Source organism: Tigriopus californicus, chromosome 5 (assembly GCF_007210705.1).
Source record: "Tigriopus californicus strain San Diego chromosome 5, Tcal_SD_v2.1, whole genome shotgun sequence".
NCBI lineage: Eukaryota > Metazoa > Arthropoda > Copepoda > Harpacticoida > Harpacticidae > Tigriopus > Tigriopus californicus.
Window position 1 is genome coordinate 7,971,761 of NC_081444.1, and position 25,810 is coordinate 7,997,570.

A 25,810-nucleotide genomic window follows, 5' to 3' on the forward strand; every position below is an offset into this window, starting at 1 on the left:
TCGTGGGAAATCATTTCCAAGAATTCCGTCCGCAGAAAAGACAAGTTACGATGCCCTCAGGCCAACAATACGATTCCAGTCGACCAGAGTAAGTCGAACCAGGCTCAGCATCTCCTTTGGATAGACGGGCGGTTAAGAAGTGAGCGGCAAGATAAGAAGACAAACGCATTTGGATTGCCAGTCGAAGAACGTATTTGAAGAAGAAGCACGATCGATGACTCAACCATAACTGGGTTTGACTTTGGAACTCATCTCACACTCACCAGCTGAGTACGAAACCACCATTGAGATGCTGTTAGTAGCTTCCAGACGGCACGGTTTTTTTTGTCAATCAATTTCTGATACTGAATCGAGTCTACCGGAAATTAACCTGGGCGTGAATGAAATCGAATTCCGATAGAACGTATACTTTCTTGTGTCTATAAACTTTATTTGTACGAAATAACATTACTCATTAGATTATGAATGGCACCAGCACGAAACATAGCAAATTCTTACACACTGCTTGGACCGTTGAATTTTTTGGCAGCACTTTGTGATGTCTCCTCACAGCATGGGGTTGGGGGAGCCGTGGGTTGCTCGGGATACTGTTGGTTTGTCTGAAGCTTTGGTTGTTCTTCGATTACACTCGTTTGTGTGGTGACGGTGGCGGCTGAAGGACCCATTCGATTTACATTGTGGCTCGGAATTGGACACGTGCAATCTTGGATATCGGATTCATGGGACGAGGGAGACGAAAGCTCTTCGGGATGAAGGTAGTAACGCATTTTTTCCTCCCGCAGAATCGCTTTCAATGGCTCCCCGGATGAGACACAAAAGATGACGCTCCAATAGTTTTCCCAATCACAACACCCTCCCACATTGAAGTCGTGGAGAATATGGTAATGCCTGTAGTATAAACATAAGAATACGACTCCGAGAAAGAACGTGGCCAGCCGCACGTCCCAGGAATAGTAAGGCCCCGATTGTGTAGGTGTTCCTCCATTGAACACTTCCAAGCCAAAAGAGATACAATTTACGACAAAATGAATGAGCACGAGGTAGAAATATTCAAACTTGGTTCGATGCGGATGGTACAACGGGAAATTCACGTACCCGTTCTCGGACAAGAAAGTCAAATCCTCGTTGAGGTCCTCATCGGTTAACGAGGACAATGTTTGAGGAAGCTCTTGTCTGAGGTTTTTCACATGCAAGTCTCGTTGAGGATTGTTCCACCACAGGTCAATTAGAGTTTGGCGAACATTGCCTACTTCTTTTACAAGAGGTGCAGTAATGATCTGACAAAAGTTGGAAATTGAAAATTGATTGAATGCATCGGGACGTGAGGGCTCAGAGACCGGCCTTCTCTTCACGGTTAACGGAAAACTGAGACTTCGATGGTGGAGATTGAAAGTAGACGGAGTTTTGGCATTAACCACGTCCACATTCCACTTCATGAACGGAATGGCCACTATCGTGTTGGCCAGGACATGCACGATTCGCTCAACAAAGCGGGATTCTTTGAAGCATTTCACGAACCTCCATTTGAAGTAATAAATGATAATGGCATGGAATATGAAAAGGCACGTGGCGATGAGAGTCACGGGAAACAAGGTGCCCGTGTTTTGCGCAGTTATGGTCATTCCCAGGAAGAGGGCCACCCGAGCAGTGAGGTGACATCCAAAGTATAACAACAAGAACACCTTGCCGGTGCGGCTCAGATACGTGCCCTTACATTGGTTGACATATCGGAGCAAGGCGCTTATTATGATGACGAATGAATATCCAATGGATCCACCCAGGACCACGTTCCGCACGATGTCAAGGTCCACCAGAAGCGAGTTCTCTGTTTGAGCGACTTGAAAGAAATCGCGGAGTCGCTGAGAAAAAGCTCCAAGCACGTTATTGTGCCGCCGACTGGGTTTGGCATCGACAAATATGATAACGATCATGCCCATCATCACGGAGAACGTTTGTATCGATGCATAGGCAATGCGATAGCACGAGTAGATTCGTCGATGAAGATGACATTTGTACCGGGAGCGTTCAATCTGTTGAAAGAGAGTCGTCATTCGTAGGGTTTGACTGAAATCCGCTTTCGGAATGGAACTTGGGCCGAGATGCGGGTGAGGGGTTTTGCCCGATTTCTTTAGATTAGAGGTGGACGCACTTTTGTATGGTTGAAAGTCAAACGAGAGCTCGGGGTCTTGAAGCTCTCGCTGCAACTTGTATTCCTGTTGTAAATAGAACACATGGTTGGCCAAGATGAAAGCCGGCATAAAAATTGAAGCCATCATCGATATGGTTCGAAAGCTTAAAGTTCGTGGCGCGGTGTGCTTGTGGTCACACAATTCAAAAATGTGGTCCGAATACGAAAACGAGATGTACACACCCATGAGAAAAGACCCAAAAATGGCGCAGCCCATCACACCCACCACAAACGTCTCAAAAGGAAACGATCTTATTGGTGTGTCACTGGAAAGATTCACCAAAGTCTTCATTAACATCCACGTAATGGCAATGTCTTTCATCATATCAAAATAGAAGAACGTGGCTCCCAAAAAGGGCTTGATCATGTAGTAAATCGTGTTGAAGAGCTGGTATATTTTTTCGACCACATTCCGTGGACCGTCGGATAAACCGAGTCTCCATTTCCGAAGCTTGTTTTTCACGGGCAGATACCAATCGAAATAGGTACTACACACACCTCGGGGTTTGGTAGCGGCCAAAACCTCACTCAATATTTCACATGCACCTAAATGGAGTCGCCAACAGGCGGCGGCACCATGAGAACTGCCGTCGTGGAAATCCCGCTCCCATTTCAGGAGCAGTTCCATGACTTGACCCAATCGCTGGGGCGAAGCAATCCGGTAGACGAGGAACCGGTAGAGATTCTTGTACAACTTGGGATTCTGATGAACGCGGGCATAAATCCTGATGGCCTCTTTTTCACGAGGTAACACCGTGTGATCGTCGCTCCATTGGTTTGGATTGTCCAGGATCTGGATCAAGTCGAAAGGAAGAATGCCCTCGTCGGGTGGTTCGGTAAACGCAGAGTCGACCATCATTTCAAATTCATTTTGACTTTGGCCACTTCGACTGGACCGACAAAACCCGCAATCGAAGATGTGTTTCTAAAACGAGATCAAATCTTATAAACCACCCGTATTGCGATATTTTCGAGCAGAACAGGCGCAAACTCTGGCGCGTAAAAATACAGATTTTCATTAGAATTCGATACAAGAAGCTTTCATCTTCTTGCCTTTCTCTTCTTTGAAAGTAACAATTATATCTACCTTATATCCACTTTAGTAGTTCTACTATGGTGTCTCTAGTTTACCCTTTAAAATATATCCGCAATGTTTTCCCTTTACTTACTTTGTCTTTGAGAATTCGATAAAGGAACGATAGCACCATTCCACTCAAACCGAATACGAGCGTGATGACGAGGAAAATCCACCATTTCAGCGGACCTATTAAAGCCAACAAGATCACCATTACATCATGCCAACAGTTTTAATTCTTCAAATCTAGCCTTACCCAAGTTTTCATCGGAGCCGTCCATGCAATGAACGTAACCATCTTGGACGAGTACATTTTCGATGCAAAGGCCATTATTACACCGCCACAGATTCGCTCTCTCGCATTGCCGACAATTATTGTCGGCAAATTCGGGCAAAGTGCAAAGAAGGGCGCTGGATTCATTGCTGGTTTGGCAAGGGACGTGGAGTTGACCGGACCAAGACGGACATTCCGTGTCATTATTGAAAAGCTTGCACCCCAAGGATTCGTCCGTGTTATCCTCACACTGAGCCAAGCCATCGCACAAATGCTTCCGTTTGATGCAACGGCCATCCATGCACCGCCAGAGTAGTCCTTCATTATCATGAGGACAGGAGGACTCCGGATTTTGACAATCTTGGACGTCTTCCACACATCGGCCGGGTTGATCGGGACAGGGAACATAAAGTCGGCCGTTCCAAGACTTGCATGCTGAAAGCCAAGCGTTATTGATAACTCAAACCCATTCAAAGGCTATGTACCTCATGTCTGATATCATCGGAAAGGTCTCTGCTACCTTCTCAGATCGCCAGTCAATCGCTAGGTTCAACTCGCGTATGTACACTTTTAGTTTAGAATGCTTTTAATTTGATCAGATATCCATTCCGAAAGCAATTCAATCAATAAAAGTTTGAAGTTTTGTGGTTATGGTCAAGTGTTACCTACAGCTATATTTATTAGAGTTATAATAATTCTAATCCCACCAGACTAAACTTAAACTGTTGTTGTTGGATTTAGGTCCTATGAAGCCAATCATCAACCGTTGATCTATGAACAATGATTCGGCACGTATCTGTCAAGTTATTATTCATTACTTGGTCCAAGAGAAATTACGAGTGCTTTTTGCAGGATGTCGAATATGAACTTCAAAAATAAGAAAAATTATAAGCTGATGTTTTCTTGATAGCTTGAGTATCTTGACTATTGTTGACTCATTGGTTGTTCGGTCGCACCATTTTGAACAGGTCCATGACTCGGTCTCATTCTGAATTGGTTAGAATGATGCAGCTCAAGCAAAAAAATGGGATCAAAAGCCTCACCAAGAAAATATATGTTTCAAACTTTTTGGATATTCACAATATAAAGATCCTTCCATCCTAAACTAACTCGTTGTTCCTATGACCTAGATCATCTGGGCATTCTGACTTGCTTGACATGCTTGACCCCAAGGTTATGGATGGTAAATTACGTGTTTGATCATTGATCATTGGGTAAACCTTATTCTCCACCGATTAGTTGGCGGTGCTACTTTTTTAAACTTAACCTAATCTTACCTAACCTAACACAATATTAATAACCCTTAAAGTCTCTATCTAAACCTTATAACATTTTGGTCTAAATTTAAAAATGCGCACCCCCAACTAATCGGTGGAGAATAACGTTTATCTTGATCATTGATCACTTGCCAGTGCAGTTACATAGGTCGTTAGAGGGGGGGATTGAAAGCCAGCTAGAGTTGAAAGAAGTAACATTGCGCGTCTACACGACTTACGGGTGGATTGGGCGTGAACCTGGCATCCGGCCTCTTCATCCGAGCGATCGGGGTAAGGACATTGGGCCTCGCCATCGCACAACCACTCACTAGGAATACATTCGCCCGAGCTGCAACGCCACCCGTCATCGGCCGCCGCCACACCACAGGTACGATCATCCGATGCCAGATCCATGGCACGGACCGAGCCCCAGACCCCCAACACTCCCAACACCCCCATGAGCACCGCGAGCCGCGCCAGGACCCGGAGCGGTCCCGACGCCAAATGAGGCCCCTGCATCACGCCACTGACCAGTCAAGCTGAGCGGTCAGCAGCCCAAGGCCGAGGGCGTACCCACACGCATCACTGGCAGTGCTCAGTGCTCAGGCCACAGATATCAGTCAGTCAGAAACGGGCGGATCCCCCCCCCCCCTCTGGGCAATTCTGGATTGGGGGGAGGAAGTTGTTGTTGTTGTTGATGATGAAGATGGATCTAGATGGATGTCCTATAGGATGTCTAGGACTGAAGGAACCCAAAACTGGAAATGTTGTCGATTTGAAAGAACTCGGGTCAGGGTGACAAACGGTGACAACGGTGATAACCGAGAACATATGGATTGTGCCTGAGATCAGGGACCTACCTGAATGGAATGGGCTGGACCTAGGTATAAAGAAAAGAGTTGGACCAGCCAAGGCATGACGCAATCATCGAGGCTGGTTTGGTGGGCGGTGATGGTTATAGGTTGGCAGCCCCATGTCTCCCACATATCCTACTATCCTCCTACCATACTACTACTATGTATGTAGTATATACTACCCAATGCTGGGCGGGAAAGCATGACAAGAGAGACATGCGTCATCGAGGCCTCAGCCGAAAAAAGGTGTCCTTCCATGCATGAGTCACTCATCTCTTTGAAAAATGAACTCGAGGCCCTACAGTACACAACTTACAGATGTTAGACGACGTCATGGATCTAGAGATTCACGGTGCTCATTTAGCCCAACATGAGAATGCCTGCCGTTTGCCTCTATGAATGCTATGAGTATTGAGTATACGGTGGGCTCCTACGGCTCCTACCTTCCCCTCCCCTTTCACCTCCAGGTTTCAGGTAGGGCTCAATTTCGACTTCGTCTCCCAGCCATTGGCCCCGAATATAGTTCTAGCCCCGAATTAGAGAATGGGGTAGTACTAACCCTTGACTGACTGACTAGGGACAGTGACAACTCAAAATAGTCTTACTATGAAAGCGAGAAATCGTTCAATTCTTTTCATTCTCAGTGCATTACACTTGGTCGATGGTGAAGTGTGTCAAATAGGAAATATAACGCAATGATTTCTCTTTGGGGTAGGATGACAGAACATTTTGAGTTTCTATCGGTGATGAATAAAAGATCTCCCTAATCAAACTTTTACGAACCAAGGCGGATCCTTAAATCAGCTCCTAGAAAATCAATGGTTTGCAACGCTCCTTTGTTTGTCGCCAAGATTTAGTTCCAACGAGGATGCTAATCTTAGTTAAAAGGTAAGTTTTAAGAGCACTTGTAGGGTTCTCGAATTTCCAGCTAAGAAAAATTGGGGGAAACATACCAGAGAAATCCTGGGAAAAACAGAAATGAAGGAACAGCCAATGTTCTCTTAAAAAACTATTCAATAAGCATAGAAATCAATGCATTAGTCATCAAGACAAACATTGAAAAACAAATGCAAATTCAAATGATTAAAACACTTTCTAGGAATGCACCAAGCACTAAGACATCAAACTAGCAGTTAAGGAATATATTTCATTTCATCTGATCCAATGACCCTGATCTGATCCAGTACGTCCATGTGACACCTAATAATCTGTCAGATCATTATGTTCTCGAGGTAGGGTCGACCATAATTCAAAAGCCGGCGTGCTTTAGAGTAAAAAAGGTCAAAAAGGTCGGTCTGGCTAAGTTCAAGTTCAAAGATGAACATTGATTATAGAAGGAATAAAAGAACTGGACCAGGTTTCAATTCTGAAAGAGGAACCTTCCAAAGATGCAGCCATTGATAAATTAGTTTCAGTTTTTCAGGAAGTTTGCTCTAGTTTAGCAATCTCTGAATGTGTTCCGAAAGGTGGTACACGGACAAAAATTCCAAAATATAGGAAGACTTTGTTCAAGAAGAGTTGCAAACTAGCAAAAAGGCTGAAGAGCACTTTGAATAGTTCCAAAAAAAGTTGGACGTAGTTCAGGGTAAGATTAAGACCTCCATCGAAAATGACCAGTTACAAACTGAGAGTAAGGTGGTTCAGGAGGTCAGGTCGAATCCCAAGGTTTTTTTCTCTTATGCGAACTCTAAGAGAAAGATGAAACACCCTGTTGGGCCTTTGAAGTTAATGGGGAAGCCATTAGTAATGTAGAGGCTATGGCTAACATGCATGGAGATCAATTCGCTGGTGTGTTTTAACCCCACTGAGCTCAGAAGCAACAGCTCCTTGCTCTGAAGATGAGTCTGTTGAGATTGACAAGGTCGGTCAAGTTGAGCGTTTAGATGATGTTGTAGTCACAGATCAAGATGCTTTAGAGGCCATCAGGTACTTGAGACTCTCTAGCTCTCCTGGCCCTGATGGTGTGACATCTCAGTTTCTGATGACTTGCTCACTGGTTCTTGCTCCTGTTTCTCGTACTCGATGTGTTGCATCTTGGATCAGGGCAAGTCTATCTTCACTAAAATTAGCTCACGTTGTTCCACTTTTTTAAGGGGGAGATAAGTCGCTCCCCAGTAACTATGGGCCTATTTCTCTCACTTCGAATATTGCGAAGGTGTTTGAGAAGATCATGAAGTTCAAACTTGTTGAATTTCTTGATATCCATGAAGTCCTTCCTTCTAGCCAGCATGGGTTCCGAGCACATTTTAGCACGGTTACCCAACTGATTGAACATATAGATCAGGTTATTGAGGGACTGGAGAGCCATGAATCAGTCGATGTAGTTTATCTCGACTTTGCCAAGGCCTTTGATTAGGTAGATCATGGCCTTTTGTTGAATGGACTTCATGACATCGGGTTCCAAGGCAAGGTTCTCAATTGGATAAGAAGCTTCTTTCATGATAGGAAGCAAATTGTTAAGGTTGAGGGATCCCTTAGTGATATACATGATGTCAAGTCAGGTGTTCCCCAGGGTTCCATCTTAGAGCCCTTCCTTTTTCTAATATTCGTTGCCCCGCTTCAAAAGCTTAGTATTACTGCCAGTCTTTCTTCTTATGCTGACGATACAAAGTTAGTTTCTGGTAGGAATGGCCAAGATTCCACTAGTCTTGCAAAGGACCTAGAAAGAATCTACTCTTGGGTTACTGAGAGTAATATGGCCCTGAATTTAATGAAATTCCGCTCAATGACCTTTGGGTCAAAACCTTTGAATACTCCACTCGTAGATAATGGAGGTAAAGATATTGAGTAGGTCTCATTTATGAAAGATGTAGGTGTAGTCTTCCAAAATAATGGAAAGTTCGATGAGCATATCCAGTTGAAGGTGGGTAAAGCTTTTCAAATGTGTGGTTGGATATATCGCCCGTTTATGTCCAGAGACAGCATCACGATGCTAACTCTGTACAAGTCAATTGTTCAACCACATCTTGAATGTGCTTCACCCATTTGGGCTCCAATGAGTTCAGCAGGTTTGCAGAAGGTCGAACAGGTCCAAAGATGTTTCACTAGGAACATCACAGAAATAAGAGAGCTCTCGTATTGGGAAAGACTAAAAAAGTTGGGACTGTACAGTGTTCAGAGAAGGTACGAAAGGTATCTGATACTGTACGTCTTCAAAAGTATCCATGAGCTTTGTCCCAACCCAGGATTTAGGGTCAATTCTAGAGGCTTACATGTGCGTTTTGAGAGCACCTTCAAGTCCTCGAGAATCCAGGCTAGTTCGAACGAGGAATTCCACTTCTCTTCTTTTTCGGGGTCCTTCATTGTTTAATTTGCTTGCCTCTAATATTCGTAGGGAATACGTAGGCCTTGTTGATCCGGTTGCATCTTTCAAGTCAGACTTGGACAAATTTTTAGATAGCATTCCAGATCAACCCTACATTCAAGGACTAGCTCGGTCTGCCAACTCAAATTCGTTGGTAGACCAAATATCATATAAAGATCGAAAGGTAATGAATAGACGAATTATAACCTTTCATTTTCATAGTACTGGGGATTGCATTCCCTGTAGCAGTTACAAAAGCCCGTGAAAAAAACAAACCAAAAAAAATCCAATCAGCCGCATATGGCGACCAATAAAGCTTCGAATATTGCAAGCTTACTTCAATGTAAATTGGCATTATTTTCTACGGTTTCATTCGTTATTGATTATGTGGATGAGTAGCAAGAGAAAGCACTTTGACCTTGAAGTTGCTGTCGACCCCTTGATAACGGTGCGAAAATTTGGAATGGCAAAACAATAATAATTTTTAGCTTAAAACAAGCTATTTTTGGACTTAATTTGTCTACATCAGATTTTCTATATTTGCAAAAAAATTTGAATCCTTAGAAAAGTTTATTTTGTCTACTACTGCTCGTTGTCACTTGTTTTTTTAGGACCTTTATTTTAGTGAAAAGTACCCCAGGGACCTCCCAAAATTTGTGCTGATATAATAATACAGCTGCTACTTCAATGTCTCACAGGAGTGCACATATTTCTTTAATAGACTGGACTGAATACAGTCCATTTTCTCAGGCTGATGAAAATGATTTTCCCCTTGTTCAATGTTTTTGCCTTTTAACTTTTTCGATACATATCTGCAGTAATGCATCTTGTGGGTGATTGTAATTGGCTGACATGCCATATCTTACACGGCTTAGAAATTCATTAGACTTTGTCCGAGTACGATTATTTCTAGCCATCTTATCGCATCATTTGAAAATGTAAGTGATACTACACATGTTATCGTTGACTATCTCTAAGTGCCAAAAAAGCAAGCAAAATTACGCCAATTAAGCCCTTTTGCTCCTGTTTATTGTTGAAATTCATTCTTTTAATTCTTATCAACACTTGATACGTTATCTGTCGTGTAGCCTTTCATAAGCAGCTCTTTTTGGGTTTCAAAATCAAATTCCAATTAAAATTTTACTCCTTTTGTTTCCCAGTGTATGGCCAAAATGTCGTCAGCCACAACCCAAATTCGGTTTCTCGCCTCTCCTCTGGACTGCTGTTTTTGCCCCTTTTTGCCTTTTTGTTGCCTTTTTGAGCTGACAAGTCTGATATACTGTTAGTTCAATGGATTCGAACTCGTTTCACATGAAACAAGGAATTAATGTTTTATTAACCCTCGAAAGTAAGGCTTACTTTGTAAGGGTGTATGAAGACACATTTTAGGTTTCTTGATTATTTCTCGGTTGGCTGGATTTCTCGAAACATCCGTTAGACATTAAGCATTTCTTGCTATGCAAAGTTAGAAGCTAACTTAACAATAAGTGCTGACACGGACATTCTTTTTCTTTTTTTGATAGCATGCTCAGGAACACTAGTCATTAAGTGAGACGAAGATTTTACGCTGGCCGACCACAGCTTTCCATAAGTCTCCGCCTTCAAATCTTTTTAAATTCTTCGGAATCACTACACATTTTGTAGAGAGGACTATCTTTTCTGGAGATGATGCAACAAAACAGAATCAGAATAGTCAGACCTAAAATGGAACCTCAATGAAGTCAATCAGTTTCAGCAGTTTCCAAAATCGAAGAAACTTTACCAAGAAAGTAGGGCAGGACAACGAGAATCACCCAATTTTTGCCCTCCGTTGGCTCGAATTCGGCCGTCCAACCGGTCTGTCTCACTCTGTATTGCAACTGTGAGGTTTGCTTATCCAAAAAGGATTTGATTCCAATAGGCAAAACTAAAAGACAAATGTGTTAGAATTGGCGCACAATATGTTCTAATGGCTGATCAAAATGTTCCCGACTCAAAGACTTTACCTGGACTCATTGTGGTGGTGCGTTTGGCGCACACCGGCCATGTTCCATTGGGCGGGTAGTCATAGGTGGCATCATTCATGCAAAGCACTTTCAAGAACTCGGACCCTCCACGTTCCACGCCCAGAGACGTGTCGTTGCAAACATAGTGGGCAAATTTCCCGGCCGGAACATACGTGTTCAAAGGCACCTTATTCATTAACGAGGAAGCGGGTGGTTCAATCGTATCACCGCAACGAGGCACGCATTGAGGCCATGCCTCGGGTTCATCGTAGCGGGTGAGCACCGTGCAGACCAGACTAAACTTATTGTCGTACTTGTCAAATCCATCAATGTCTTCGCTTAGCTGTAACCCTTCGGGACAGGCAAAGTCTACGGTTTGACCGATTGGAATTGGGTTACTGGCTAGCTGGGTTCCCTCGGAGGCTTCCCACAATACCCTGGGAACTCTTTGAATGATGCTCGTCAGGTTTTCGCAATTCCATGGGTCTGCAGTGAATCAAATCAGAGAATCAACTAGATGTTTTCCAAGTACTGTCTGTGACTGTACGTCGAACCTGTGATTCCAGAAGCTGAGACATTGACTCTGAACTGACCGAACGACCCATTGGTAGCCATATTGGCATTGAAGATGCCTTCGTAGATGGTTTTGGCGTCAGCTTGGGCGAATTGAAGTAAGGCAAAAACGTTGATAAGATTGGAAGCATTTACAATCCTGAGAACTGTCGCTCGTTCAAACCCTTTGTCTGGCATATGTTTCAAAACTTTGCTGTTCCACTGAAACAATAATTGTTATTCAACTATAGTGCCAAGAAACTTTGGGATTTCTCTTTAAGCAGAATCTAAGCTCTACATTTCTGTAGCCCAAATCATTCTCACCAAATCTTCCAAATCCGACCTCTTTTTCATAAAGCGCTTCTTTTTCACATCTCGATAGTCGGTGAAGTAAAGCTCATTATCGATGTTTAGTACATGAATGAAAGACACCCCTTGGTTGAAACAGATATAAAAAAGAAACATATTTGAGTGTCATAATAAAGTCATGAAAGGCTCTAAGTCATACCGATAGGATCATCGTATTGGGACAAACAAATATCGGATTGATGAATGGAGTCGATGGTGGTAGCGTTGTGAACCCCGCATTTTCGATTGTGGACGTTCACACCTTTGACTCCGGACTTTGAAACGATCTGCAAATGAGCACGTGAAAAGTGTAATAAGCACTCGTTCGTGCCGCACAATGGCTGGACTTTATCAGCTACGTGGGATATGATTTCTTTATTGGTGGTTGATAAAGTCGCAGGCCAAAGCCGGCCATTGCAACGGCTAATTTTTCCAATGATCAGTTTTGGGTCCCAAACAAATTAGTTATGCGTCGATGGGGGTGACTAGCATCTAAAAACGTCCTTTGAAAAAAGGCCGGGGAGAAGAATTTGAAACGGGGCCCACTTTCATGTACTGTAGGAATCTACCCTCACCACTACACCACGCCTTGTCTTCCATAAGCCGGTTTACCTTTGAGGCTATCAAATTCATACATCGTTTATTCACTTCATGAGCCAACGTGGAGTTATCAATCTCGCTGACGAAGGTACATGACGGCGGTGTGTAGATTAAGGTAGAATTGGGATCATCATCCAAACAGACTGAAACCAAGGAGTGTCAGACATCTTCAGTTTGGGAAAAGTCGGCCTTCTTTGTTAAGACTTGAATAATTGATTGTCGATGGCAATTTTTGTGATTCCCACTCATTCCTTCCGCCGTCCATGAAAGGTGCGGAGATTTACGGGACCCCGGAAAGAGGAAGTAGGAATCCTCAAGGGACATGGAGGTCCTTAACACAAAGAGACCGCAACATTACCACAGCTCTCCCAGAGTATTTGAGCCACTAGAAGCACTCGAAACCACATTCTATCGCCCCAAAGACAGGTCTGTCGAAGATGACCAATGGGATCTTGACCAATGATGAACCTTGTTTCGAATTCGAACGAGATCGACTCTTTACCCTCGATGTTGGCGTTGCTTATGAGCGAATCACAATCACTATTATTCAGCCAAAGTTTCTAGGCAACAAGCGGTCGAACTCAAACGGTTGTTACGCTCGTCTTTCTCAATCACGACCTATTTCACCAGACATATAAGCAACTTCGAGAGTAGGTGAGCGGTACGAGTGACGAAAGGAAGTTCATCCAAACAGTGGATTGTCGGATTTGTCCAAATGGTCCGATGGCCAATGTTGAATCATTGATCTAATTGACATTAATCAAGCATGACATATTCATGACTCGGCGGAGGAAACGATTCACAAGCTCATTCCTGTCTGAGCGGATTTCACAAAGGGCTCGCTAAGCCTTTGACGAAAGCTCTTGTACGACGTAATTCTTCGCATCTCGCAGCAGCACAGCAGTAGTAACAACAACATTACCATTTTTTTCATGATTATCAATGTTTTCATATCCCTTCTGGTTGTGGGTCTTGTATGAATAGCAGAATTGACCAAAATGTGTTGACTCATGGCTTCCTGAAATAGGGTTTTCATGCCTCTTTCCGCGCTGCGCGCTCATAAACCTAATCAATATGTAAGAAATTCTCTGAAATCCGCTTGTCCACCACAAAGAACTGACCAGGTGGAAATTGGATTTTTGGCCCTTTTAAATTAAGAATGAAATTTTGAGGCCATCACACTCTGGGAGACCCCCAAGAAGACGCCTTTTGGGGGCCGGCGTCTAAATGGAAAAGCATAAAGACGACGACAAATGATTGATTTATGAGTAGTATCTTCTTTGGTGTTTTTTTTGTCTCTTAAATAGCATATCATAGCACTAACAGCGAGGCAAATGATTCTTAGAACTGTGATTTCATAAGCGTTGCTTGTAGACGTGAAGTTTTCTTCGGTGGCCGTTGTTGCCGTTGCTGCTAATACGATGGTTGTAAGAACAAGAGATACAACGAATAATGCAAGGGAGGCAGAGGGTAGAAACTTGAAGTAACGTGAGTCGAAACTAAGATTGGGAGGAGAAACGGCTCTTTATTTCTTCATTTTTTTATATGAAACAAAATTTCTTCATTGCCATTAAGGGTTAATGTCAAAAAATTAAATGAAGAATTTTTCTACGTTTGTCGGGAATATTAAAAAGACATGTGCTCCTCCAAAAGTAAGAAAGGATAATTAAAAGAGGGCTAGAAGAAGATTAGAGGGGGTTAAAAGAAGGCACAGTCGGGATGTCATCGACTATTGAGAGATTGGGGGCATCAAAACCATTCCCAAGTTGCAGTGATGAGAGTCGGTTTAAAGTGGTCGACTTCACCTGGATTTCGAGAAGGCCAGTTGAGGTTCAAAAGTTGAAATCGTTTAAGAAATTTCATAAAAACGGCGTTGGCGGAGTCCAATGTATTTTCATTTGGGAAATGCTTTTCTAGGGTTTCGTTTCTAAGGCTAAAAACTGTAACAACATGGAATCTGACTTTGGGGGGGGGAGAAGCAAAAAGGATTTGAAGGTGTATGATTCTGAACTTCTTGGGAAGTCTGAGAGGAAGCTGAGAACCGAGGGGGCTGATAACGGCCGATGTGTGCTTTAATCCCTTGTCAGTACGCTACAACTGTTGGCCATTTTAATGCGTGAAAGGAAACTAAAATGTAATGTTTTGAGAAGCTGGTTCGCCTGGCCTTTCAACCACAGCACCGCTTATCTGAGGTTATGGTTTCAGAGTTTAAGGTATTGACAATTTAGGGGGAGAACCAATGGCATCGGTGACAATAAGAGTAAATACTGTACACATTGAATCGAGAGGAGGGCAAGGCCACCATGGACGCAGCCTTGTTTATGGTGATGGGTAATGTGTACTGATGAGTGTATATATGTATATATGTTTTCATTAACTCTTCTCTGACATTTTAGATGCAAATACGAGGTTTGATTTGGCACATGTGTTGCTCATCAGATCAGTTTAAGATGTTGATATAAATAAAAGATGAAGTGATAGCATCCACTTGTCAGCACCGAAGTCCAACGTGTTGGGCTCAAAGCCAGAACTTGAATTGTCTTTCAAGCGCAATATGCACTAGCACCCAAGGCAATGAGTGCACCTCTGGTAAACGGCTAGCTGAGATTGGCTCCTTTAGCTGGCATCTTTCTCGAGAGAGACCTGGGCCCGCCTTAAATAGTAAAGCTTGCCCACTGGGATTCAGGTTTGCATGGGGTCTAATTCCGTTGCCCCTTGAGATAGTGGAACGAGTGCAAGACATATTCGAGTCCATTCATGTAGTCTCGGTAAATGTACCAATCCCTCAGATCACGATAGGATCTGTCTTCGATGTCTCGGATCTCTGGGCTCATGATGCTTCGAAGGGTGTCATCGGGTGCGGATTCGTCCACGGAGAGGCCCATCTCCATCATGGCGATTTGAAGTTCACAGAGCACCTAAAAGTGAATGGAAATGGAGATTAAATAAAGAATGCCTCGGTACTTCTCATTCAACCTATGGTATGAAGTCTACATGCATATTTTCATGAGAGTGTGAACATAGTGTACGTAGTACAGGCAGCGGTAAGAAAGGGTTTGCAACGATAGGATGGTGGTGGAGATGAAGTGTTTTTAGAATAAACTTAATCGATGTTGATGCTTCTTTATTTTCTAATTCAATGACCACAAATTCCATTACGAATACCATTCATCATGAGACGATCGTGAGCCGAGGTACTGTTCGCGAGGCGCCACATGAACCATGAAGACCATTTCGGGTCGGAGATCTGAGCTTGGGCGGAGATCGATTTCACCCAAGACAAGGAGCACACGCGGGAGAGTGCATCCGCCACAACGTTGCCTTTACCCGAGACTTGGCGAATTTGGGTGGTGAATTCGGAATTGAATGTTGTCGGCCAGAAATTGGGTCCACGGTTTGGGCGAAGGCAAAAGTTAGCGGCTTGTGGTCCGTAAAAAGGCAGAAATCTTAACCCTCGAAAAAATTCCGGAAATGTACACCCAATTCAATGGCCAACAATTCCCGATCGAAAGTGCTGTATTTGAGTTCAGGTGGTCGTAGTTTGCGAGAAAAGAAAGCCAATGGACGCCAAGCTTGATCTGTTCCAATACGTTCCAATACGGCTCCAACGGCCGGCCACACTGGAAGCATCTGTTGTGAGGCCGAACTATCCGGGAAGTGGAGACGAGTGGCATCGGCCAACTTCGTCTTGGCCACGTGTATGTGATTCGAATTGAGAGCGAAGTCTCGAGGCCGGCCTTTGAGGGCCTCGTGGAGCGGGGCTAATGACTCGGCCAAATTGGGAATGAAACGTTAATAAAACACCACCATTCGCCAAAACTCGCGTAAAGTTTGTTGCCAGGAGGGCTTGGGAAAATCCGGAATCGCTTGGACGCTGCTAGGCGTGGCTTGGATGCTATCGGGTTCTATCAAGTGTCCCAGAAGGTAAGGCGAGATTGACTAAACTGACATTTTTTGGGAGTTGATGACTAGACCATTGAGGGCTAGGCGTTCTAACACTAAACGGAGTTGGGTCAAGTGGTTACCCCCAGAATGACTAGCTACTAGCTGGCAAGATATCATCGAGATAAACATAAACCAGAGGTAAAATAGAATCCATCATGAGCTGAAAGGTTTGGGCCGCGTTACGGAGTCCAAATGGCATCTCGTTCAATTGGCGGTAGTCGCCACCACAGCCCCAAGTACCATTGGTCTTGGGAGTGACGTGTAGGGCAGAGGCATATCGACTCTGACACCGACGACAGATACCCAGATCCAACATTGGATGAAAATCAGCCTGGGCTACCTCCAATTTCTCACCCACCAATCGATGTGCTTTGGACAAGACTGGATGACCAGTGGTGGGAAGATGATGAAAGACCCCATGCTAGGGGGGAAACGGGAGAATCTCTGGAAACTGTTCCAACCAGCGACAGTAAGGATCTGTAAGTTTTTGATGAATCACGGTCAAACGTACATGGAGCCACAGCTTGGCCCATATGACCCAAAATTGTGCGATTTGAGGTGGGCTCTATCAAGTCCTGGTTAGACAAGTCAATTATGAGGTTATTGACCCGTAAAATGTCGGCGCCTAAGATGCCGCCCAAAAGAATGTCCACGAATAAAATTGATCCCCAAATCGCCAAACTTGGGTCAATCGACCAAAACAACGGATGATGGACCCATTGGCCGCGGTGAACGAGGAATAACTTTGGCACGACGATTGAATAGAACTTGATGCTGGTAGAACCTTTCAGAGTGGCGTATCGAGTACCCGTTGACCTCTTTGGTACGAGGATAGAGTGTACGTAGATAGCAAACGATCTTTCAGAGTGGCGTATCTAGTTCCCGCCGGAGGAGGGGAGGTAAGCAGATCCACGATGCGTTTTGCCATGGATTGATCCAGTGCTGCCACAACATGGTGACACTTGGTTTCGTCTGAAGATATTCCTTTCAAAACGAACTGGGACTCGGCTTGTGAGAACCAAACAATGGGCGACTCCGGCCCCCAAAACATTGTAAGTTTAACAGTTACTCCAGAGACTGATGATAGTCCGACGACCCTCTAGACGACCCCTTGATAGACGTTGCCATATTGATGTAAAAGTTGTAGTTCAAACTGTATCACGTCGGAGTCACCAATGAAGCGTTTGTAGAATAAACTAAATGGATGTTGATGCTTCTCTATTTTCTAATTGAGGTGCTGTTCGCGAGGCGCCACGGAGAAAAAGTAATGGTGGTAATAGTAGTAGTAAGACTTACGGCTTTCAATTTGTATTCGGCTTCATTGAACTCTTCCATGAATTGCCCGTCGTAAAGGGTTTGGTCGAGCACGACTTGCTCAAGGCCCACTGCCATTTTTTGCAGATATCTGTGGATATCTTTGATGGCTTTTTCAATCTGCAACAACGAAATAAGAAGAATCAAGGTGGTGAGATATGCCTTGATTTGGTGTTTCAATCTACCGTCCTCTAATCCACCCGCGGTCGCTTAAGTGCTAACTTCCAAAAATCCCTCTGTTGATGATCAGGCAGGATCGTTTGAGCGATGCAAAAATTCTTCCCAGAAAACAAGGCGACCACCACCATTTGCCATGAGCGGTCATCGACAGTATCTATCTGGCTATTTATCAGCCAGTCAGTCAGTCACTCAAGCAAGCAAGCAAGCAAACCAACCAACCAACCACCCAAGTCAAATGCATTCAAAGAGGGAGGTAAAGATCCACCGCCCAAACGCCCATCCAATGACGAACGACCAATATGAGAAATACAATAAGTTACCCTTTGAGACCCGATCGAGAGAATAATCTAACTCCTCGTCGTACGTACAGCACAAGAAGAAATGGCGCTCTTCAGGGAACTTACCTTTAATGTTTCTAAATGGGCTTGACTGGTCCTTTCGTGGAGATTTTTCGGGATCTCGGACCAAGTGGGAAGCCACTGGTACCTCATGTCACTCCAGGCGTCGTGGTGTTCCCACCAATTGTCGACCAGGAACGTCTTCTTTACCTGGAAAAGGACAAACAGGAACCGTCAATGATGAAATGTTCACTTATCTTCTGATGTTGAACAGAAAAAGAGCACTCATTCGGGTCATTTTCCAATTCATTGATTGTTTATTCAACCGCATTAGGAGCCACCTACTCTGGCACCCGAGATATTGAGGCTCAATTACAAAAGGAAGATCTCCCGACAATCCTGCATCTACGGTTCTCCAGATATACTATTTGAGAGTTAGTTTCGCCCACCACTCGCATGTCTTACAAAGCGGAATAATGCGAACTTGAGTTTCAATTTGACGTTTTTCGAGGATCTGGCGCAACACATATTGGACTTGCTTTTGTGTGTGTGTGTTTTTTCATAAGGACATGTATACTATCTGTATGCCTAACGAGTCACGAGATGGTGCATGTTGATGGCTGACCTCAAATTGTAATTGTCATATTATCTTTAATCGTTACAGGAAAGATGAATTTGTTGGTCTCTTCATCTCTGGGACCAAGACAGCCAAATGATGTTCAGAAGCTTCTACTCGTAAGGCGGAACTAGCGATCTCTCCATTTATTCCGATGAATTAGAAAGACCACGAGATTGGGATTTGATTACCCAGCCCTTTATTGATTTGATTACCCAGCCCTTTATTGAAATGCTGGAGGCTGGGGAGCTAATTTCTTAAATGTCAATTAAAACGAATCCCTCATGTTTTCAATGCTTACAAGCTATGCATCTGGGATTATCCCCAAAGTCTGGGTTAGCAGGTTTCGACATGAAGCATGAACGAATGAATGAATGAATGAATGGTCCCACGGTTGTCATTCAGTGTTCCAACAAGATGTTTCCGCTATTATTAGTAATTTCGTCGTACCCATTCATTGGCCAAAGTGAGATACCGGGAGTCCTCTCGCTCTTTCTCTCCCGCTCTCTTTACTCTTTAGTCGCTACCCCCACCAAGCAACTTCCAGAGCTCTTTTCCGGATCATGAAGCTATTAGCGGTTCCTCGTCTACGCAGATTAGAGAATCACGTACGCCAAAAAAAAGGGATTCATCCCTCGGCCTGGCAGGAGGCCTACTGTTCCCAAAATCTACCCGGAGGACTACCACTCTACCTCCCCGAGGTAAATGGAATGGTGTACATTTCTCGACGCCAATGCTCTGCAGTCCGTCATTCTCTCGCTTACTCAGTGAGGGAGTGAAAGAAGGCCTCATTCATGGTATTCAATGGCCTATGCTGTATGTGTGTACCTTGCGAAAAGGCAGGAAAAGGAGTCAGGCCCTGGGCTTTAGCCATCAACCCAGCCTAGAGCAGGCGCTGTTTTCACATTGTTCAAAGTCAACTTGGTGAGTCATCTGAACTATTCTCTTCGTTGGGGGGCTTTCCCAGGACTCGCTCGCTCAATAAAACCTGGCGGGGTTGTTTGTTACCTAATTTGGCCTTTGATACCTGTACGTGTGTATCGTAAGTACTGAAAGACCTCTTACTTGGACATGGGCCTTGTGTAACTTGCGACAATGCACGACGGCATTGTGTCAGCTACTTCAAAAGGGGACCACATTTTCTCCAATGCTGGGTTTACCTGGTTTACCAACGCACTTAAATCTAAGGTTTTTGTGAAACAGATCGACCGTAACTTTTCAATATCGCTCTTTGAACAAACTTGATGAGAACACCTTGCTCATTACAATTTAAGGAAGTGTGACAACGATGTCTCACATTGGCGTTGTTGTTGTTGTTGTTGTTGTTATTCTTGCTGCTGATAGTATTCCTAGTAGTGTTTACGTACACATGGTGCATGGTTTTATGCGTGCATATGACACATGCACAAGTTCATGGAGACAAGAGACTTTTGGTAGAGCAATTGTAAGTGAGGCAGGTGAGGGGTTTAAACCGATCGACTCCAGTGGATGATTACAACAATACTTTAATACTACAGTACTACGTATGCACGCAATCTGTATAGTAAAAGGTGTTGTCGGCAACTCAGTGCTTGACGCAATTTCGAATGTTAATTCCTTGAATAGACAGATTTGATTTGCAAGACTACGTTTTTAGCGAGAAAACCCACACCTGCTATCCCTCCATTACATGCAAGGATGCTAGTCACCATGGATGGGAAGCAAACAAAGCCACACAGACCATAAAATATCGACATATAAAACTTCATAACGCTTTCAAAATCTAATACCGCCCAATAAAATAATCAACCATTGATCATAGAAGGCTTCATAATCAACTGATCAGCGATGACTGATGGTGATGAACTGACTGATGATGAAACAATTAGAAGACCCTTCTTCTTCAGACAACCAACTCAACCATCATCATCTATCGATCGCCTCTTAAATGAAGGGCAGTACAGTAAGCTTATTCAGCGTGTCGCAGATCTTTACTTGGTCCGTCTTCATTGAGGGGTAAGGAATGTCGCCCTTCTTCTTCTCGCCTCATGGTGGGAAAATTGGAGAATTGGCTATGAGCGCTTTGGAATTTTCATTTAATGGCCATTTCCTGCCCAGAGGTCAGAAAAAAGTGACAAAAACAATGGCAACCAGAGCGGTTGACCGATTACCACTCCTATCAACCTTGCCATCATTTCTCTCTTATTGATGAAATATCATTCATTGCGGCTCAGAAGAATGAATAATTATACGTCTGAGATCGGACAGGAATGTCCAATTGGCGTTTATTGTCCAGGTCGTTCGTTAGTCACGGAGACCTCTTTTTCTACACCCCAAAGCAAAATGTTCCCATCTACCTCCACGTACGTTGTGTGGTAAGGAGGATAAGTGGAGTACTGTCTACAGTAATTCCCTAGCCAGCCAGTGCCCAAGAAGGCCATCTCTTCTAATGTTGACATTGATTCCTTTTGCTTGCGCTTAAGTCAGCGGAAGAACTTTCAACAAATGACGGCGGTGGGCATGGATGGAGCATCGGGGACGACTGAATGAACGACTTGGAACTCACACAAGAGAGGGAGGAGGAGATTCATTGGGGGGCATCAGGAAATTCCAATCTCGAACGTGGAAAGGAAATAGTTCCTTTTTTGTAACGAGAATCCCCAAATTTTGAAGGGCGAGGCCAACAACCAACACCTTGCATGATTTGGGACCAGAGCTGCACTTTCGACAGGAAAAATATCTAAATCTATTTCTCTTAGACAAGGCAAATATAAAATGTCGTGTTACGGAACCGGGGTCGTTTAAATATCAACAAGCAATTGAGGGACATGAGTAACTACCGAAACACGAAAAGAAAAAAAATATGGTTGAAGTACGGGTTGTAGGGTGGGTTACTTACGAAATCTTCCTTGAAGACGCTCGAGTGTCGGAGCGCATTTTTGGCTACGAGAATGACGTTTTCCAAGAGCTCAGCTTGGGTCAGAGGTGTGACCTCGGAGTGATGAGACAGACTGAAGTGGGATGCCAGTTTCTGGCTCGCTTTTAAGTTGATGCCGCAAGGATTGATCCACTTGGGTTTGGCGGCTTTCCGCTTCCGATGGGAGTAGTATAAAGGTGTGCAATAGACTGGCGAGAGCGCCAAGTAAATCAAGAGCCACGCCCAAACGAGTCGTTGGGTGTTCCGGGTAAACCAGACTAAACGGAACAAGAAATGAGCATTTTAGATAGTGCTAGCTGAGTGATGCATTTTGAATAGGCAATAAATTTTGAATTGCCATTGAACACCATTTTAGACACATTTCAACCATAGGCTTGCAGAAGATCGGTTCATCTTTGGAGGTACTCTATTTGAAGGCTATTGATACAAAGGAAATGCCATAAGAATCAAGATTGGTACATATCACTTCTCTATTTTACGTCACCACGTTCAAGTACTGTGTTACAAACTCTCCTTTAATGGAAACAGATTGAATTATGCGACGAACGAATCTATTGAATGTGTCTAGAACAAGCGAGGGCCCAATCCATGTTCTACCTGAGATCACCCCTTTAACGAACTTTGTCCTACAAGCAAACCCCGCGTCCTCCCCAAAAAAGTGAAGCATGTCAAGAGCGCGACACCAACTCCAAAATTATCTGGACTCATTAGCTATTGTTTCGACGACTTGTTAGGTTCGATGGCATGACGGGTATACAACAAAGGCAACATGATGGTTTTGGATCAATGGATGGTCATGCTTACATTCAGTATCAATAACCTGAAGTACGTGGCATTTTTCCTGCGGTCGGTGGAAATCCTCAGTCGGTCCCTCATTTTGTTGGAGCATTTGTCAATCTAAAATGCCTCGTGCATTCTCTCGCTAATATGCTCTGGGTAGCTTCACCCACTGGTTAAAAAGATATTTTTTTTTAGATTTGGCTACGTCCTATTAATTGATGTCCCGAAGAATTACAATCTCGTCTTGACTGAGGGGACGGACAGACGGGCGGACGGATGGACGGACGGACGAGTGCTACTCTGCTAAACGAACGCTCCATTGGCCTGGAATTTGAGTTCAAATATGACATGGTGTTTGTCAGTGGAGCTAGGCATTTCCGGTGAGCGATATTCGTTAATATAGCACCATCTTTGAAGGTGGCTGCCACTTTTATTCCTTGGGCACATGTGCTTTTGTTGCTGGTACTCGAAGACGACAGCAACGACTACCTAGGATCTGCTTCAACTTCAAAGATCCACTCCTGAATCATAGAGAGCGTTGAGAACTGGATGGAGTGTACTGGACAACCGACCGGTAGATCAGACTAAAGAAGGTGTTGCAGAAATTCCACGAAAAATGGACAGATTTCAGAGAAATCTCAAATGTTCGCTGTAAGTCTCTCGTTCGTCCGAGATGTCAATATTCGGAACGACTACCATGATTCACAGCAAAACCACGTCAGTACATTTCATCTGAACATTGGTTTGTCAAGTGTTCATGAGATTCACTCACACATCCGGGATATAAGATACTCGTTAGATTTGTAGCGCGAGCAGCCAAATGACTCGTTGTGGTGGTGGTAGCTGTTATTTGATTTGCTTTCCCATGTTTTGTAAAGGGGAATCCCCTTGTCGTAGCCTTCTTGTTGTTGCTGCCCCTAGGAGTAATGCTGTTTCAGCGCTAGTCCGTTTGCCCGCTATCGGGAATTGCCCCGTACGTTCGCTCTTCAATTCGTTCGTCATGTCTTAATCATCAAATAAACACGGATGGACTGAAAGCCATGACCAGGTGGGAAAGGCCTCAATCAGCTGGACAACATTGAACAGCTTAGGTAGTGGGTACACTCGATTCACGAGCCCCTTGCACCACAAATCCGTCATGAGTAGAGATGGACCAAATATGCAGAAAAAGTCTGTTTTATGACAAAAAATATGTGTAAACTGATCAAAATGTGGAAATGAACGTGCGCTAAAACCTAAAATATATCCAATAACTGGTCAAATTATGCAAGCTCAAAATCAAGAAACTGGCTTAAATTTGAAAAAGCAAATTAATGACAAATCAGCAACTTACTCAAACAAACCCAAATTCCATTGCAATAACATTTGATTGCATTCATAATTTCAGTTAAGTTTATTGCGCATGTGTGTTGACATTCAAAATAGCAAATTACCAACAGCCCAATGTGGTCAGAAGCCCATTGGTATTTGCTCACATCTTCAGCGGTGAACCTTGTTGGCAAATGAAGCCGGTCATAACTTTTTACAATTTTTCAAACATACAATGTCATTGACCAGTTTCAGGTAGATTCTTTGTCTTGTTGAGAATGAGTGATTTGCTTGATGTGCAAATACACCTGTTTTAGGGCATTAAGCCACATAACGCATATTTCGGCCGTCTCTAGTCATGAGTCATTGTTGTCAAACTTCAGGATCTTCCTTACCTTGCTTCTGTTGTCTTTGGAATAATTTATCACTCGGATGTTGATGATGACGCTTATGATTTTTGCTCGTAGATGGGGTGAAGCGGCCAATTTGCATGTGTTCACAATGCGCACAACATAGATTAAGTTGGGCGGCTCCTTCCAGGCGATCACGGCAACGGTTACAGACCAAGTTGAGGGGACGCTCCCCAGGAACACTCTGACAAATGTGCTTCTGGGCGGGATTGAGATCCATTGTGTGGATACTTTCTTGTACATTCAGATCTAGGGACTTATTTACATGGATGACAGCGATCCATGTATTGCAGAGAAAAAAATCCTCCGACCTGACCAAGTCAGTGTTCAGATTGATATGATGAAAAGTTAAATGTCTTTGCCGGTCTCGAACGCGCTTCAACCATGGGGAATGGAAGGTGCATTCCCCTTCAGAAGTAAGCGCGTCGAGAGGCGAGCGAAGGAGGAACACTCTTTTTCTTTCTCGTCGAGACGGCAGTTGTTGGATCATCGGTGGTGGTATGCTATCCGACTCGGCTACAACGAACGAACCTACAGCAGAAGTTTGCGATCGACTCGAGAACGAACTTGATAACTTGATGGATGAACCGGCGAAGCCTCGATGGAGGTTCGAATGATAACATTGAACGTGAATGACGTCATCGATGTCATAAGCCATTGGCGTCATTGGCGGTTGGCGTTTGGTGATCTTCGGCGGATTCTTTGGGCTTCCAAGATCAATGACCAAGTCAACATCCTGGACGAGCGGAAGCGTTCCGGACATGCCACTCACTGAAGGACAACTCACTTCAAGAACAGTACAAGAAGACTGAATGGAATTGCACCATCCCTGAGAATTTCATCATGCAAGCTAAATCTGATGCCGGCATTTTCCTCAGCATCAACACCACGTGTTGGCAGGTTGGCGCTCCCCAAATGCGAGCAAATCATGAAGGTCACTTGCCCAATTGCTCTCAAATCTGTACTAACATTGTGGGTTACGTTAACCCACAAGGAGTTGATTAGTGACTAACTTGTATATTTCGGACAAGTGTTTTATATAAGCGACTAGAATAAGCAGAATTAGGACATGCTTTTGCTCAGTCCATAATATGTCTTTAGGGCCAGGGTTGGGGTCATGGTGGACTCTGGGTCACGGTCATCCGGCGTCCATCCGAGACATAGGACATCAGGCGACAACAATAAGCATTCGGGCTCCGGCCTTCGCCAGAGGCATTCATCTCTGATTGGCGCATCAAGGGGCTCAAAGATGGGCCCAACACAGGGCTCATGCTCAATCCTTCCCATAAGTAGAGCCACACGCTCGATCTCTCCAACGGGGAGAGCCCACACGGTCTGTCCCTCTCATGGGAAAAACTACACAGGTGTACAGAGGGCAGCAGCCAGCTAAACCAATAATGCCATGTCATGAACTTGTGTTAAGGAATTAGATGCTTGCTAACTTGTTTAATTCCGTATAGTACACGTTGTATAGAGGGATTCAGTGAAATTTGCCGCGCTTTTAAACAAGTTTGCCTTTTAGCCAAAATATTTTTCTAAAAGTTGAGAAAAATGCGAAAAAAGTTG

The 25,810-nt window shown here is 44.0% G+C and overlaps 3 protein-coding genes across 5 annotated transcripts; all 3 read right to left on the reverse strand.

The window, feature by feature from the left end:
- Positions 1-404: 404 nt before the first annotated feature.
- Positions 405-5,454, reverse strand: LOC131881331 (uncharacterized). Its single transcript, XM_059228168.1, has 4 exons — positions 5,033-5,454; positions 3,520-3,972; positions 3,358-3,452; positions 405-3,113 (listed from the first exon to the last, which is right to left on the reverse strand). The coding sequence occupies exons 1-4, from the start codon at positions 5,310-5,312 to the stop codon at positions 495-497; spliced, it is 3,447 nt and encodes a 1,148-aa protein (XP_059084151.1). The 5' UTR covers positions 5,313-5,454; the 3' UTR covers positions 405-494.
- Positions 5,455-10,256: 4,802 nt separating this feature from the next.
- LOC131880270 (uncharacterized) lies at positions 10,257-12,990 on the reverse strand. The gene is made up of 8 exons (XM_059226855.1): positions 12,795-12,990; positions 12,449-12,579; positions 11,997-12,123; positions 11,813-11,922; positions 11,491-11,710; positions 10,937-11,422; positions 10,714-10,857; positions 10,257-10,650 (listed from the first exon to the last, which is right to left on the reverse strand). Exons 1-8 carry the CDS (start codon positions 12,841-12,843, stop codon positions 10,553-10,555), a joined length of 1,365 nt encoding a protein of 454 aa, XP_059082838.1. The 5' UTR covers positions 12,844-12,990; the 3' UTR covers positions 10,257-10,552.
- A 2,139-nt stretch (positions 12,991-15,129) lies between these two features.
- LOC131881294 (uncharacterized) lies at positions 15,130-24,765 on the reverse strand. 3 transcript variants are annotated; one of them, XM_059228126.1, is made up of 5 exons: positions 24,230-24,765; positions 21,708-22,003; positions 18,280-18,423; positions 17,678-17,815; positions 15,130-15,354 (listed from the first exon to the last, which is right to left on the reverse strand). In XM_059228126.1, the coding sequence occupies exons 1-5, from the start codon at positions 24,732-24,734 to the stop codon at positions 15,136-15,138; spliced, it is 1,302 nt and encodes a 433-aa protein (XP_059084109.1). In that variant the 5' UTR covers positions 24,735-24,765; the 3' UTR covers positions 15,130-15,135. The 3 variants fall into 3 exon arrangements, with proteins under 3 accessions (XP_059084109.1, XP_059084111.1, XP_059084110.1); XM_059228128.1 differs by lacking the exon at positions 24,230-24,765 and adding an exon at positions 23,299-23,520; XM_059228127.1 differs by lacking the exon at positions 24,230-24,765 and adding an exon at positions 22,551-22,717.
- Between the last annotated feature and the right edge of the window lie 1,045 nt (positions 24,766-25,810).

What these genes read in the sequence shown, in the direction of transcription:
- LOC131881331 (XM_059228168.1), bottom strand. Translation starts at nt 5,312, where the DNA reads ATGCAGGGGCCTCATTTGGCGTCGGGACCGCTCCGGGTCCTGGCGCGG. An exon ending in GGTTCACGCCCAATCCACCC is followed by an intron (nt 3,973 to 5,032) that starts GTAAGTCGTGTA and finishes CTTGGCTTTCAG; the next exon opens with CATGCAAGTCTTGGAACGGC. An exon ending in ATCGAATTCTCAAAGACAAA is followed by an intron (nt 3,114 to 3,357) that starts GTAAGTAAAGGG and finishes ATCTCGTTTTAG; the next exon opens with AAACACATCTTCGATTGCGG.
- LOC131881294 (XM_059228126.1), bottom strand. Translation starts at nt 24,734, where the DNA reads ATGATCCAACAACTGCCGTCTCGACGAGAAAGAAAAAGAGTGTTCCTC. An exon ending in GCGTCTTCAAGGAAGATTTC is followed by an intron (nt 18,424 to 21,707) that starts GTAAGTAACCCA and finishes GTCCTTTTCCAG; the next exon opens with GTAAAGAAGACGTTCCTGGT. An exon ending in CCCATTTAGAAACATTAAAG is followed by an intron (nt 17,816 to 18,279) that starts GTAAGTTCCCTG and finishes TCGTTGTTGCAG; the next exon opens with ATTGAAAAAGCCATCAAAGA.
- LOC131880270 (XM_059226855.1), bottom strand. Translation starts at nt 12,843, where the DNA reads ATGTGGTTTCGAGTGCTTCTAGTGGCTCAAATACTCTGGGAGAGCTGT. An exon ending in TGAATTTGATAGCCTCAAAG is followed by an intron (nt 12,124 to 12,448) that starts GTAAACCGGCTT and finishes GCTCATTTGCAG; the next exon opens with ATCGTTTCAAAGTCCGGAGT. An exon ending in CTCAGCTTCTGGAATCACAG is followed by an intron (nt 11,423 to 11,490) that starts GTTCGACGTACA and finishes GATTCACTGCAG; the next exon opens with ACCCATGGAATTGCGAAAAC.